General features: G+C 38.4%; 1 protein-coding gene and 1 long non-coding RNA gene across 2 annotated transcripts in view; one reads left to right on the forward strand and one right to left on the reverse strand.

Moving 5' to 3' along the window:
* The window catches only part of MCM6 (minichromosome maintenance complex component 6), a 34,987-nt gene extending 26,045 nt beyond the window's left edge, over positions 1-8,942 (reverse strand). Inside the window, exons 1-6 of the mRNA XM_006921037.1 lie at positions 8,735-8,942; positions 5,282-5,428; positions 3,431-3,541; positions 2,509-2,758; positions 976-1,141; positions 550-695 (exon numbers count right to left, since the gene is read on the reverse strand). Coding sequence (XP_006921099.1) covers positions 550-695; positions 976-1,141; positions 2,509-2,758; positions 3,431-3,541; positions 5,282-5,428; positions 8,735-8,841 — 927 coding nt within the window. The 5' untranslated portion in view covers positions 8,842-8,942. The remainder of the gene's footprint in view (positions 1-549; positions 696-975; positions 1,142-2,508; positions 2,759-3,430; positions 3,542-5,281; positions 5,429-8,734) is intronic.
* Positions 8,943-9,058: 116 nt separating this feature from the next.
* On the forward strand, positions 9,059-12,556 carry LOC112470272. The gene is made up of 2 exons (XR_003042913.1): positions 9,059-9,233; positions 11,416-12,556. It is a non-coding gene; the product is annotated as an uncharacterized LOC112470272 (long non-coding RNA).
* The last annotated feature ends 609 nt before the right edge of the window (positions 12,557-13,165 follow it).

A 13,165-nucleotide genomic window follows, 5' to 3' on the forward strand; every position in this document is an offset into this window, starting at 1 on the left:
AAATAAATCTGAATGGTCAAGAGATGAACCATAATAAAATGTTAGTCAATGATATAAAGATGAAAATGAAGTAACAGAACATTATATTCACCTCCCCGCTTTTTCCAATACTGGACTATTTTCCAAACTCTCACTGCTTTCCCATTCAGGACACAGAATCAAATTCTGAACAACTATAATACCCGAGGTCCATCACTCTCAGAAAGAGCAATTTACTTTCCTTCCCAGATTACTAAATCTTTCTATTTGTACTTTCTCCAGAAGCATGAAAGAGGAACTGTGCTAATTAACCAAGGATAATTTGTAACAATGCTCTTAATGTAACAAGCTCTTACACATGAAAACAAATAAGATTTTTCTTCAAAGTCAGAAAGACAGACATGAAGAGATTTGGTTTCAAAACTAAAAAAAAAAATAAAAAATCAAATCGTTTCCCAATCCCATACCTTAAACTGACTAGATGACTCAAATGTTTCAGAAACCTGTAAATTTGTGGCAGCCTTAGGGGAAGACTTTCTCAAGCTTTGCCATTCTTTTAAGAAGACTTACCCTTGGGTTGGTTGGTGCAACACTGCAGGCTAGAAAGACCAGCCTGTACGAAAGGTCCCTAACACCAAGGGCTCGGAGTCCTCTAATGCCTTCTGTCTCATATCCATCAACACCACTGACACGAGAATTAGTTTCTGCACGTGCTCCTGAAAGATTGAATAAGTTGTTTTACAGCTCAAATACTGAAGATGATGAGAATCAAAATTGCTCAAATAAACAAAACCTATAAATCCAAAAGATTTCATTTAGGATGAAATTTCTCAGACTACTACCTTTTGTAGCAAAATCAATTTGTCTTTATTCTCATCAAACTTCCTTGTTCACCCTTACTGGTAGCCAAAAAATAAGGCAAGGAAGACCTGAGAGGCTAGATGCTCTGTAGTTCAGGTAACAGAATTTGTTAAATTTGAGCCACAGATTACCAACCTGGTGTGCTAAGCTTAGAGACATCAGGCACAACAATCAGCGTCCCTGTAAAGTCACACTTGTCACCAGCTTGAGCTGACTCCACAGCTTCAGCCCTCAAGATCACTTCTAAACTTCGAGGAATACTTCCTCGAGGAAGCTCAGCTTGAGTCTCTTGAATACGAACCTATAACAAAGACAAATGGCCAAGAATAATAGAACTTTCAAATGCATACAATCTAAATTAAATACCACAAATATCGACATACTCTAAATTATTTCACCATTTGCAGACTTTGGACATGTGTTTTATCTTAAAAATTCTCTATGCTAAAATTCCCTTCAATTTGGTAAGATTATATCCATTTAAAATCTTCACTTTTACTCTCATTAAAAATATTTTTTTTCTCTTTGTTAAATTGACTATGTGGTTAAATATCTGTTCTATGTTCCATCTTTCTCCAAATTTTCAGGGAAATTTTATGAAGAATTTCACATGCTTTATATCCTCCACCTTGATGCAATTGTTAATGTGACTTACACACACACACACACACACATTTTTACTGTCATTTGAAAGAAATTGTAAAAATCAAGATTCTTCATCCCTAAATATTTTAACACTCATCTTCTAAGGATAATCTTCTATATAACCATAATATCATTATCACACCAAGAGAATGAAATATTTAATTTCTTAAAATGTTCTATTATCTAGTCCATCTTCAAATTTCCCCAATTGTCAAAAATATCCTTTAATACAGATTTTTTTTTTCAAACCAAGACCCAATCTATTCAGTTTGTATGGGGTTGTTATATCATGTTCTTTTTCAACTATAAAGCATCTCCTACCCAAAGCTATTGGTAGAGTATGTATTTCTTGTAAATTAAGTTTCAAATTAATATGAGAAAAGGACTAAAAACTGAATTAAATATTATTTATTTTAGTCTAGTACTCATTCCTCCCTGCTTTAGTGACTGAGCTACTGCAACTTTTCTTTCCCCTTTGGACATTCCAGAGTTACTAAGTCCTGCAGAGATCTGAACCTACCCCTCAACCCCCATTCTTATTGCTATCATCCAATTTTTACCTAAGTGACTGACTACAACTGCTTAAGAATTAGTCTCTTATTATATATAAATAATACAAATCACTGTTCAATTAATCTTCCTTTAAAAAAAGAAAAATTCACATCCCTATCCCCTTATCAAGATAGGTCCAAACTTCTCAACCTGAGAGTTTAGGCTCGAAGTATCTCCAGATGATTTGAGAGACCAAATCATCTCTCAGATGATCTCCTCTAACTGGCTCCTCTAATTCATGATATTCCTCATTGCTATTGACAAAACATGTCCATTTGCACCTGTCCTTTTATTCATGCCTTCCTGCCTCCTAACCACCAACTCAGTCTTACACCAAGTCTCTACTTCTTAACTCTAGTTAAACTAAGTTTAACATTGCCTAAATAAGCTTATAATAATGTTTATTTATTGCAGGTGCCTAGAAGTGAATTATTAGCATAGGCTGAATCCGATCTAAACAGAAGTTAATACCTTTTGAAAATCAACAAATCTTGATTTATTTGTATCCAGCAAGAATCTCCTTCTGTTGGCACAAACTGGATTTCGGCAGATGTTTGGCTGTGTGTATTTGAACTGCTGTTCCACATCTTTGATCACTGTCTGACAGTCCAAGCACAGGAAAGTTCCGCTCACAAGCTCTGGGTGAACTGGGTGAGTCCGTACCACTTGTCCACTGATGCGAGTGAGCAAACCAATTCTGGATGACGTGAGTTCTCGAATTCTGTTTAAAGACAGATGTCCCATTGGTGAATAAAGAACACCAACAAAATAAAATTAGAATTATAAAACAGGATGATCCCATTTTTGTTTTATATGAAAATATATTTTTTGCTTATTTACAATTACCAAATAAGCACATATTACTTTCATAGTAAAGTTATCATGGGAAAAAAATTTTAGACTCAGAAGTTCAGAAATGCTTCCTTTACTTCACAAACCCATTTTATATTAAATAACTTAATAACTTAAGTAATTTCAGTAGTTTAAGTTTTCAAAATACCACTTCAATTTCTTCCAGTAAATTAATTCTTTAAATAACCACTAAAGGGGAAAACTGTTTACAAGTTATACCATTTAAGCTCTGACAAAAATTTCCAACGATTCATGAATTTCTGACTGTTCTCAGTTTTCATATTTTCTCACTTGACTAATTTCCCCCCAAATGTTCCCTAAGATAATGTATCCTAAAATATTACAATACTCAGACATTGCGTCATTTAACTTACTTCCCAATGCATCTCCTTAGAAAAATATATTTCTATAAAATTGAACTTTTTGGATAACTGGGTATAACTTTACAGATCTAAGACTACTATCTCCTGAGTTTTCTGACAATTAAGTGATGCCTGTACTATTTGGTGAATTACTTCTCTTTCAAAGAAGGGTTTCTTACTTGTGTCTGGTAGGTAGGTCTTGGAATGCAACATAAAAATCCTTGGCAAGAGGGATCTCTTTACGGTCTTTGACGAAGGTTTTTAAGGCCCGACATAGGTAAGGATAAACTCTGAAAAGCAAACAAAAAAAGATCAGTTGACATCTTCAAGAGGCTTATTACCAAGGCCTCCTTCCCTCTTCATGCTTGCCAATAGCTGAGAGTAAGTAGTTTCATCTGGTTACAGTAAAGCCTTAGTATCTAATGATGCAGGATACTTCTATTATCTTGTTCAGGTTTAGGCGCCTCTTCAATCCTCTCCTATCTCACCACAAATAAATCTAAGATAAGAGAAACACCAAAGATAAAATGCTGTACCTGAATATCTATTATCTTTAAAAATAATCATTTAGCACCCATACGGCAGGCCACTCCTATCCAAGATGACTCTACCTCAACAATCTGGAGGGGTTCACAATCTGGCAAGGCAACCTCCCATTTGGTGTCAAGACTAAATACATTTTTCTAGGTTTAATTCTTGACTGATAAGAAATGGATGAGATCAGGGGAGGAATGTATGTATGGATGCGAAAGCAAGTTGGCAGAAACGTCCTATTTGGTTAAATTGAAGTATGCATGTCCTCTTGGTATAAGTTCCCAATAGGTGCTGCAGCCTGGTTTAAGAGTGGGATCTAAAATCTTCTGAAAATTAACTACTTTCAAGAAGAGAATTGCTGCATAGCCTGTACATGAGGTATGAGTATAGCTGTTTCTATCACCAGCCTTGATTTTCTACCGACCCTCATCTGCCAGTACAACTTTTCCTGCTGCATAGTTTTATAATGAACTCTGCTGTTTATCTCTCCAACCATTCTTGATGGTCAGGTGACTAGAAACATGGAGACAAGTCCTCCATCTCCTACTCTAACAGGTAAAGTAATAGGACTGTGTCTCCTTATTCCAGGATCTTCATTTCGTTCACAACTGTTCACAATGTTTATTTTCACTTGATTTTATTCATCAGATTGGCACATTTATTTAATCCAAATACAAAGATTTCTGTAAAAAGATGTTTCTTGCTTTATGTAGCAATTAAAAACAAATGAAAGCCAAAATTATTAAATATAATGACTAATTTCTGCCAAAAAATGCCAAAAAGTTATTAAAATGTTTTCAAGAGATTTTATGTAACATAGGAAAATATGTTATACTGTTAAGTGAAAAGGGCAGGATGTTCTATCTACAGTATGATCCCAATAATTACATGTACGCAGAAATACATTAAATGTGTCAGGAGATCCTTAGGAAACTGCACTTGCAGACCTGAAAGGCTCTTGGAGCCTTCCAATAGACCTGCTAATGACGGTTATCTATGACTGGTGGGATTACAGATGTACAGATGAATTTACTCTCATTACTTTACTCTATTTTCTAAATCTCCTATGATATACATGTTACTTTTATAATCAGAAAAAAAATTAACTTTAACAACAACAACGTCACTGCTGTTAATACATCCCTGATCAAAAACAGGATCCACACAAACCCTTTCTCAAAAAACCTACAGGGGTAGGCGGAAGCAGGGAATCAAATGACAGCAACAGTAATGAATGTCTGACACAAAGTAAATGATCCTCTTAAAACAGGGAAACTCTATTGAACGCAAAGGTTTTCAACGTTTGCATGTGAAAAATATTCAGCTCCAGAAAGGCCTAAATTAGTTCAGAGCAATTTAAAAATGACCACTGGCTCTATCAGAGGACCTCTGTGACACCTGCATTTCTGCCTAACAAATGAACACTACCAGTCCAAAAAGAGCTGGCTTCCCAGGCTCCATATTTACTTAAAATAAAGAAGATTAATATATCATACCTATAGAACTCCTCTTGAATGGTGGTGGAAAGTTGCTGGTTAAATTGCTCCAGGTCCACAAAACTCACAACCAATGTGTTTCTCTCAGGACGAATTAGCTCTTCTGCTAATTGCAAGTACTTAATTTCTCCATCACTGTTCTGGAATCTGCAGATACATGCAAATTAGATTAAACTGAAGAACTAGACAGTTAAAAGAAGAAACTAAATGCCTGATAATTCAGTGTATTGGTTAAAAATCATCAGTTTTAGGGTAAGACAGGCCCATTTTGGCATTTGTGTAACTTGGGGCAAGCTATTTATCCCTCCTAAACCTGTCCCTCTCCTTTTTAAAAACAAATTAAAACAAAACGGAACAAAACCAGATTAGGACATCACTTTATCTCATAAGATTACTGTGAAGGTTAAATGAGAGACTGCCTACAACATGTTTTATGCAGAGACTAGAACATAGAAAAACTGGATCTTCAGATTTTTAACCTGAGTTTCTTGATTTAATATTTTCTAATCAACAAATGCTAACTATTCTTTTATTACTGTTATGTATAACTAAAATTGGGAAATGTTAAATCAAGAAATTCAGGTTAAAATCTAAAGACTCAATTTCTTCAGGGAAAACTTATACGTCAGTTGTAAGTTTAAGAACCAGAATAAAAATACACAGCAATGAGGTACTTCACAAGACTTCAGTAAAATGGAAACACACACACACACACGCACAGCTGGTGTCTTTTCCCAAAAGGAGTATCATACAAACATATTTGCTCTTTGTCTTTTTAACATACTATGCAGATTAGTTTCAAGGCAAAATCAATTCCTCCTTCAAATATAGCATGTTCTGTTAAATATTTACCGAATAACACCTATCTGCAAAGCACTATGCCAGAGGTAACTGAAGCTGGAAATGAATGTTATTCCTGCCCTAGGGTTAATACTCTCATAGGAGATACTCTTACTAAAGAGGTACAAGACAATCTAAATGTCCATCACAAATAGACAAAGAAAATGGATTAAAGAAAATGTGGTATACACATACAATGGAATATTATTCAGCCTTAAAAAGGAAATTCTGCAATATGTGTCAACATGAATAAACCCTGACATTATAAGTGAAATAAGCCAATCGCAGACAAATATTGCATTATTCTACTTATACAAGATACCTAAAATAGTCAAATTCATACAATCGAAAAGTGGAATGGTGGTTGCCAGGGACTAAAGGAAAGAAAATGTAGAGGTAGTAATCAATAGGTATAAAGTTTCAGTCAAGTGAGATGAATAAGCTCTAGTTCTAGTGCACAATTGTACCTATACGCAACAACATATTATGCTGTTAAAAATTTGTTAAGGGGGCAGATCTCATGTAAGTGTTCTTTTTACAATAAAATAAAGAAAAAAAAAGGATGAAGTACAAGAAATGTGATGGGGGAATATAAATTAATTCTATCTATTATCTAGAAAGGCTTCACGCATATAAAAGGTGGAACTAAAATTCTGCCTTGAAAGACTTAAAATACGAAAGAAAAACAAGCCGTAGATAGACTGGTTACAGATGTCTATAAGTATGTGGCAGTGAGAAAAGGTATGGGAGGAGTGTGAATGATGACAGGCTGGCTGTGGAAGATGAAACTGAAAAGAGTAGTTGTGAAGAATTTGAACTATTTTCATAGGCAATAGCTAACTGATATTCTGAGAGAGTGTTAACATTTTTATTTTCCCCACAAAGGCCAGGGATTATTTTGTTCATAATTATCCTCAGCTTCTAGCTACATACATAGTAAGCTGCAAGGCAATGAAAGCAATTATATTTGTTATTTGTTGAAATATTAATTGAGGACCTTTATAATGTGGTGTAGTGACTAGGTGGGGATGAGGACAGGATTTTCACTGAGGATGAAGTGGCTGACAGGTTAAGATACAGGAAGTTCTACTACCAGATAATAACGGATAATGGCAACTTGGGAGCATAAGGGAAGAAAGGATTGGCGCTGCCTGAAAGGTTTATAGAGTTTCACAAAGGAGGTGAGCCTTTAGCTAGGCTTTGAAAGATAAGTATCTGTCAGGCAGAGAATAACACTGCCAAAAGTGGGGAAATATAAATGAAATTATATTTTTTAAGTGTATCAGAATTCTGTAAAATAGAATGATTCACAACAGTAAAAGTGTGGAAACCCAAGTGTCCATGGATAGATGGACACAGAAAATGTGGTATATACATACAATAGGACATTATTCAGCCTTAAAAATAAATTCCGGTACATGCTACAACATGAACTTTGAAGACATTATGCTAAATGAAATATGCTGATCACAAAAGGACAAATACTGTATGACTCCAAACATATGAGGTACAGTCAAATCCATAGGAAGTAGAATGGTGGTTGCCAGATGTTGAGTGGGGTCAAGGGAAAGGAGAGTTATTGTTTAATGGGTAGAGTTTCAGTTTGGGAAGAGGAAGAGTTCTGTAGATGGTGATGACGCTGGCATAACAAGGTGAATATATGTAATGCTACTGAACTCTATGCCTAAAAAAGGGTTAAAACGGTAAAGTTTTGTTATATTTTACCACAATTAAAAAAAGAATGTTATAGGACATTCCAAAGTGTTTACACTTTTTCCTGGAGGCAGCAGAGTCCATACTCTTAGGCAAAGAAGTGAATATCTACACCAAGAACAGTTAACTAACTGGTGGCAGTGGTGGAAAGCCAGGGAGGGAGGTTATGAGAGGCCAGGAGCCCAGAAGAAAACTAAAAAAGAAAAGTGGGGGGCGGGGGGCGGGAGTTGCGGGCTGGAAGGAAAGAAAGGGATGGAGGGAGTACGTTCAGCTACTTTTAAGCAGGGCAGGGTCCACCCTCATTGCAGAATCTGTCAAACCACAGGGACCACTCTAGTACTTCCATCGCCACAGACGCTAAGGGTTGTCAGGGCCCTAGGTGCCTCCAACACTAGGGTCCTGGCTTTCCGGTCCGCTCGGGCCTCTGCCAGGATTCCAATGCCCGTTCAGCCTCCCACACGACCCTGCCGAAGTGTGGACTCGCTGGACAAGTTTCTTATCATCCCCGAGCCTCGGTTTCCGCACAGGTAATGATGGCGGCTACACGACCAGCAGCCTTAAAGTCGCCAAGACTGAATGATGGGAGTAAAACGCTTAGCATGGGGCAGTGGGCACAATAAGAGTTTGAAGAAGGGCTCGCCATGGATTTCACCCCCTAGAAATCAGGCCAGCCCGTCCCAGGTTCCTCGCGGCGGCCTGGCTCAGCCCCAACCGGGGCCTCTCTCCACGGCGCGCGACCCTTCGGTTCCCGAAACTGCGCAGGCCCCACGCGCCCCTCCCCCGGGCACTGGGCTCCTCGGGCTCCGGAAGCGGGACTGGTGGGGGTGCGGGTGGGAGTGGGGTGGGGGTGGGGGAGCCGCTTGGGGAAGTTCCGCGGGGAAGGGCAGACCGCCAACTTACTCCTCTAAGAAGTCTAGGAAGAGCTTCTGGCACTTCTCTGCCACCTCGTCGCGGACTTCCAAGTGCTGGCTGCCGGCGCCCGGCTCCGCTGCCGCCGCGAGGTCCATCACCGCCCAGCGCTGAGGGGCCGTCACACGCCAATGCACGAGTAGCTTCTCGCCGGAAGCTGCGACTTTGCGCGCGCCGCTGCCACAGCTGCCACCCCGCCCCCTCGTCCCAATCGTGGCGCCGGAGCGCGGGATTTTCGCGCCGAATCTGCTCAAAGGGCGCGGCTTCTCCCTCAGCCCCGCCCACAGAGCGGGGATTTCGCGCCAGACACAGAAACCTGGAGAAAGACTGCGTCCTGACTGTGCGCCTGCGCAGTGCTGTCGGGTCCGGGGAAATTCGGCTTCCGGAGGAAGTTCAAAGGTTGGATCTTTGGTTTTTCAAATGTTCTTCAAACCATTATACTGGTATTACTTGAGCAGTAGGTGTAAAGCTCTACGGAAGAGAAAACTGAGTAAGATTCAGGTCTCCTACTTGAGTCGTCTAATGGGAGGAAATGAACTGTAAACCGGCGGGTAAAACTGTAAAAGAGCCAACATTGATGTATAAGTAGTACCAGGGATGGGGGATTGGCATAGTTATTATGATCGTGCTGACCTGGGAAAGTTAGCGAAATATTTGACATTGTCGATTAATTCCTCTCTTAAAAGCACTTTTGGCTTGCGACCTTATAGGTTTTTTTACCCCCTCTTCGGCCATCTTTCTCCGACTTCTTTTCACTTGTTTTTTTCTATTTCTTTGGCATTACTGTTTATCCTCCTTTGTAGGTGCCTCTTCTTCAGGGAGTCCCTTAAACGATCTGGTCCCAGAGCTCTCCTTTCCCATAAGTGAGCTCTTTTGGGTGACTCCCTTAAGTCCCTTGGCTTCAATTAACATCTGGTTGCCTATATATATATATAAAATTTTATTTGCCAATGACATAAATGTGTAACACCAACCAGTACTCTTTCCTGGGCCTCCAGGAGATTAAGAGAAGGCTAGACCACTTGCTTTTTTTGTAATGTATCTGAGATAGTATATATTACCTCATTCGAAGGGGATGAGAACCTTTGGAGCTCTGTACCCCTCAGCCCTTCAGCTTAAGAAGCTGCCTGCTGACTGGACATCAACACTTGCATGTATTTTAGGAAACTCAATCTTAGATTTACTTAAGACAGTACAGAGTTCTCATGTATTTTGTGCCTATTTTCCCTGTTGTTAACATCTTATGTTACTATAGTACATTTATCAGAACCTACTTTGGTACAATACTATTAACTAAAATCCACACTTATTTGGATTTCACTGGTTTTTCTGTAATGTCTCCTCTTCCAGGATCCCATCTGGGAACCACAGTGAGAGGTCATGTCTCCTTAGTCTCCTTTGGTCTGTGCAATTTCTCAGACTTTCATTGTTTTTGATGATAGTTTTGAGGTGTACTGCTGAGGTATTCTGCAAAATATCCCCCATTGGGGATTTGTCTAATGTATTTCTAATGATTAGACTGTGGTTATGGGTTTGAAGAGAGAGAGCACAGAGGTAAAGTACAATTCTCACCACTCCCTTATGATTTTGAAGCAAATCTTAGATATATCATATGTAGCTATTTCAGAATGATTCTCTAAAATGTAAGGGCCCTTTTTCTTGAACCATATCTTTGTCTGGGAGGTAACCTTCTTTCAAACAGCTGTAGCAGGATGCAGGTTGATAATGCTGACTTTTAAATCTAATGTTTTCCTGGATTACCAACACTGCAACTTACTTTGAATAAAACCAACAGATTAAAATTTTACATGATTTATTTTAGGTGGTGTGCAATATTCAGTAAGATATCAAATCATAAGAGAAATATTTTCTTCCAAATCAGTCAATCCTGATCTTGCAAAATATTTACTATATCCTACCTCTTATTAAGAAAATAAGAAATTACATGTTGGCTATGATCAGTTATTTTTAACAATACATGACTAATGCCTATTTAGTCATTTGCCTTCCTCTTTAGTTATTTAAAAATATGAAAAGTTTGATCATGATGTCCATCAAAAGTAGTGCTGAGGGCAGTGGGAATGGTGGCAGTTTTAAGCTATTTTTATATAATACTTATTTAATTTTTCCCAAAAGCTGAATACTAGAATCACACGCACACACGCACACAAACTGAAAAAATATTTAAAACTTTTATCAATCTTCTCAATTCATGACTTATCATTTTAATTATACCTTATATTACTATAAAGAAATGAGAAACTGTATAAATTTACTCATTTTTATAGCTATTATAAGTTAATTATTATATCTATAAATTTTAATATTGACTTGATTGCTTTTAATTAACAATTTTACAAAATGTGTTCCATATTTTGTCTCTCAGTGGTTTTTAGACTGTTTCTTGAAATAAGTATTAATGTGTTTGTCAATCGAAGTTGGATTTTTTCCTAAAAAAATAGTATGTATGATTAACTGATTTGAAATGAGGACAGCTTTGCTAAGTGGGTTATATGGTAGACATTTTCCAGATATTGAATGACCTAAATCTTCACTTCCAGGGTTTTGACCAAAACGTATTTCAAGAACAGTATAAAATAAAATCACTTTATTTAAAAAATTGTATAAGTAAAAGTGTGTTGAAATTAATGGTTTCTTTTTTTCTTCTCAAGTCTAGAAGAGATTTAGGCATCAGAAACAAATTGAAGAATCCTCAGAAGAGATGATGGGGAAGCCTTGGGATGCAGTCACCCATAGAACATCTCATAGAGCATCTCAAGAAAGAGAAGAAGGCAGGTCTAAGCATGAAAACTTGGGGAATACCAGCATTTAAGGAGAGCCTGAGGAGGAAAATGCCATAGAGAGACTGAGAAATTACAGCCAGAGAAATAGGAAGAGAATCTGAAAAGTCAGGATTCTAGAACTAATTATTGTCAATGGTGAATGCTGTCGGGTACGGTCTGGGCCAGGGGTGGGGGAGTAGGATAGAAACCAAACATGGCAGAAAGAGTTTCAGGGATGTAGAGAATGCAGAAGTTAGATTGCAGGGGAGTGAATGGAAGTGAGGAAGCAAAGTAATTGGCAGCTACTCTTTACTAAGTTGAGTTGCAGAGAGTGGATTTTGAAGGACCTGCTCTGCTCTGTGTAGGTTGACAGGCCCTTGACAGAAGCTTTGGTGCTTTTGAAACAATTGGCTGTTGAAGCAAAGGTACAAGGAGAAGGACAGCCAGCCAAGTCAGCAGTTACTCACTCCACTCCCTCCTGGCAACCGAGAAAAGAGAAGGCTACATGGGCCCCACCTTTGTGATGGAACGTGTGTGAGTGTCTCATTCCAGGGAGGCCTCCTGCTGCTCACTCTTCCACTTATGTGGTAGGGGGATCACCCCCCCATGGTAGGCAAGGTCAGGGGCTGCTGAAATCCTATCTGATTCTACCAGCCATTTACACTGGAGTAAGGAGAACTTTGTTCTGGGTTTCACCAGAGCACCAGATGGGCTAGCAGCTTCATTGCATACAGCCCTTCTTGGTCCGAGAAGCTTGGCCTTAGCTAATCTCATTTCTCCTCAGAAGGCAAATATGGGGAAGTCTTTTGCTCTACACAGATGTGTGCAGTAAAGAAGTACTCAATTAGAACTTTGCATCAGAATCCCATCATATCTGGAAAGATATTTTGTGTGCTGAGTAAGTGGTATAGCTTAAACAGTTAAGCACATGAATGCTGGATTTGCATCCTAGAGCCACTGCTTAAGTAATCTTGGGTAAGTTACTTAACCTTTCTGTACTTTGAGTTTTTATCATAAAGATTAAATGAGATAATATGTGCAATGGGTTTTTAATCTATGGGGTAATAATAGTACCTGCTAATAGGGCTGTTGTAAGGATTAAATGAGATAATATTTGTAAAGTGATTTATAATATGTGTAAAATGCCTGGCACATACTGGATATCATACTTATATTCTATTTAACCCTGCTCAGGACTGATTCATTATAACTCTTTGTCTCTGAAATATTTTACATAAAAAATACTTATGTAACATAATTACATTATCATATACCGTGTGTGTGTGTGTGTGTGTGTGTGTGTGTGTGTGTGTGTGTGTGTGTAACCTTGCTTTGAGTGCTCTTAGGAGTGCTCTCAGCCAAATAGAGCCACTGTGTACTCTATACCACTAAAGGTTAGTTAGCCCATCACGTTGCAAACTGCCTACAAACATCTGCTGAAGCGAGTATGTTCTGCAGCTTGGTTGTATTTAGGACAGGCAGTTGGAGACTAGTGGAAGACGAATGTTCTGAAGGGCATCATAAACATCACTGCCATCTAGGAGGAGAGATCAAGAATGGTATGACATGTGCCTGGGAGAAACTACAGCCCAAGGCATGTCTTTAGAGTTTTTAAGGAGGCCCAAGAGCAAATGCCAAT

The sequence above is a fragment of the Pteropus alecto genome, unplaced genomic scaffold, assembly GCF_000325575.1.
Source record: "Pteropus alecto unplaced genomic scaffold, ASM32557v1 scaffold3, whole genome shotgun sequence".
Lineage (NCBI taxonomy): Eukaryota > Metazoa > Chordata > Mammalia > Chiroptera > Pteropodidae > Pteropus > Pteropus alecto.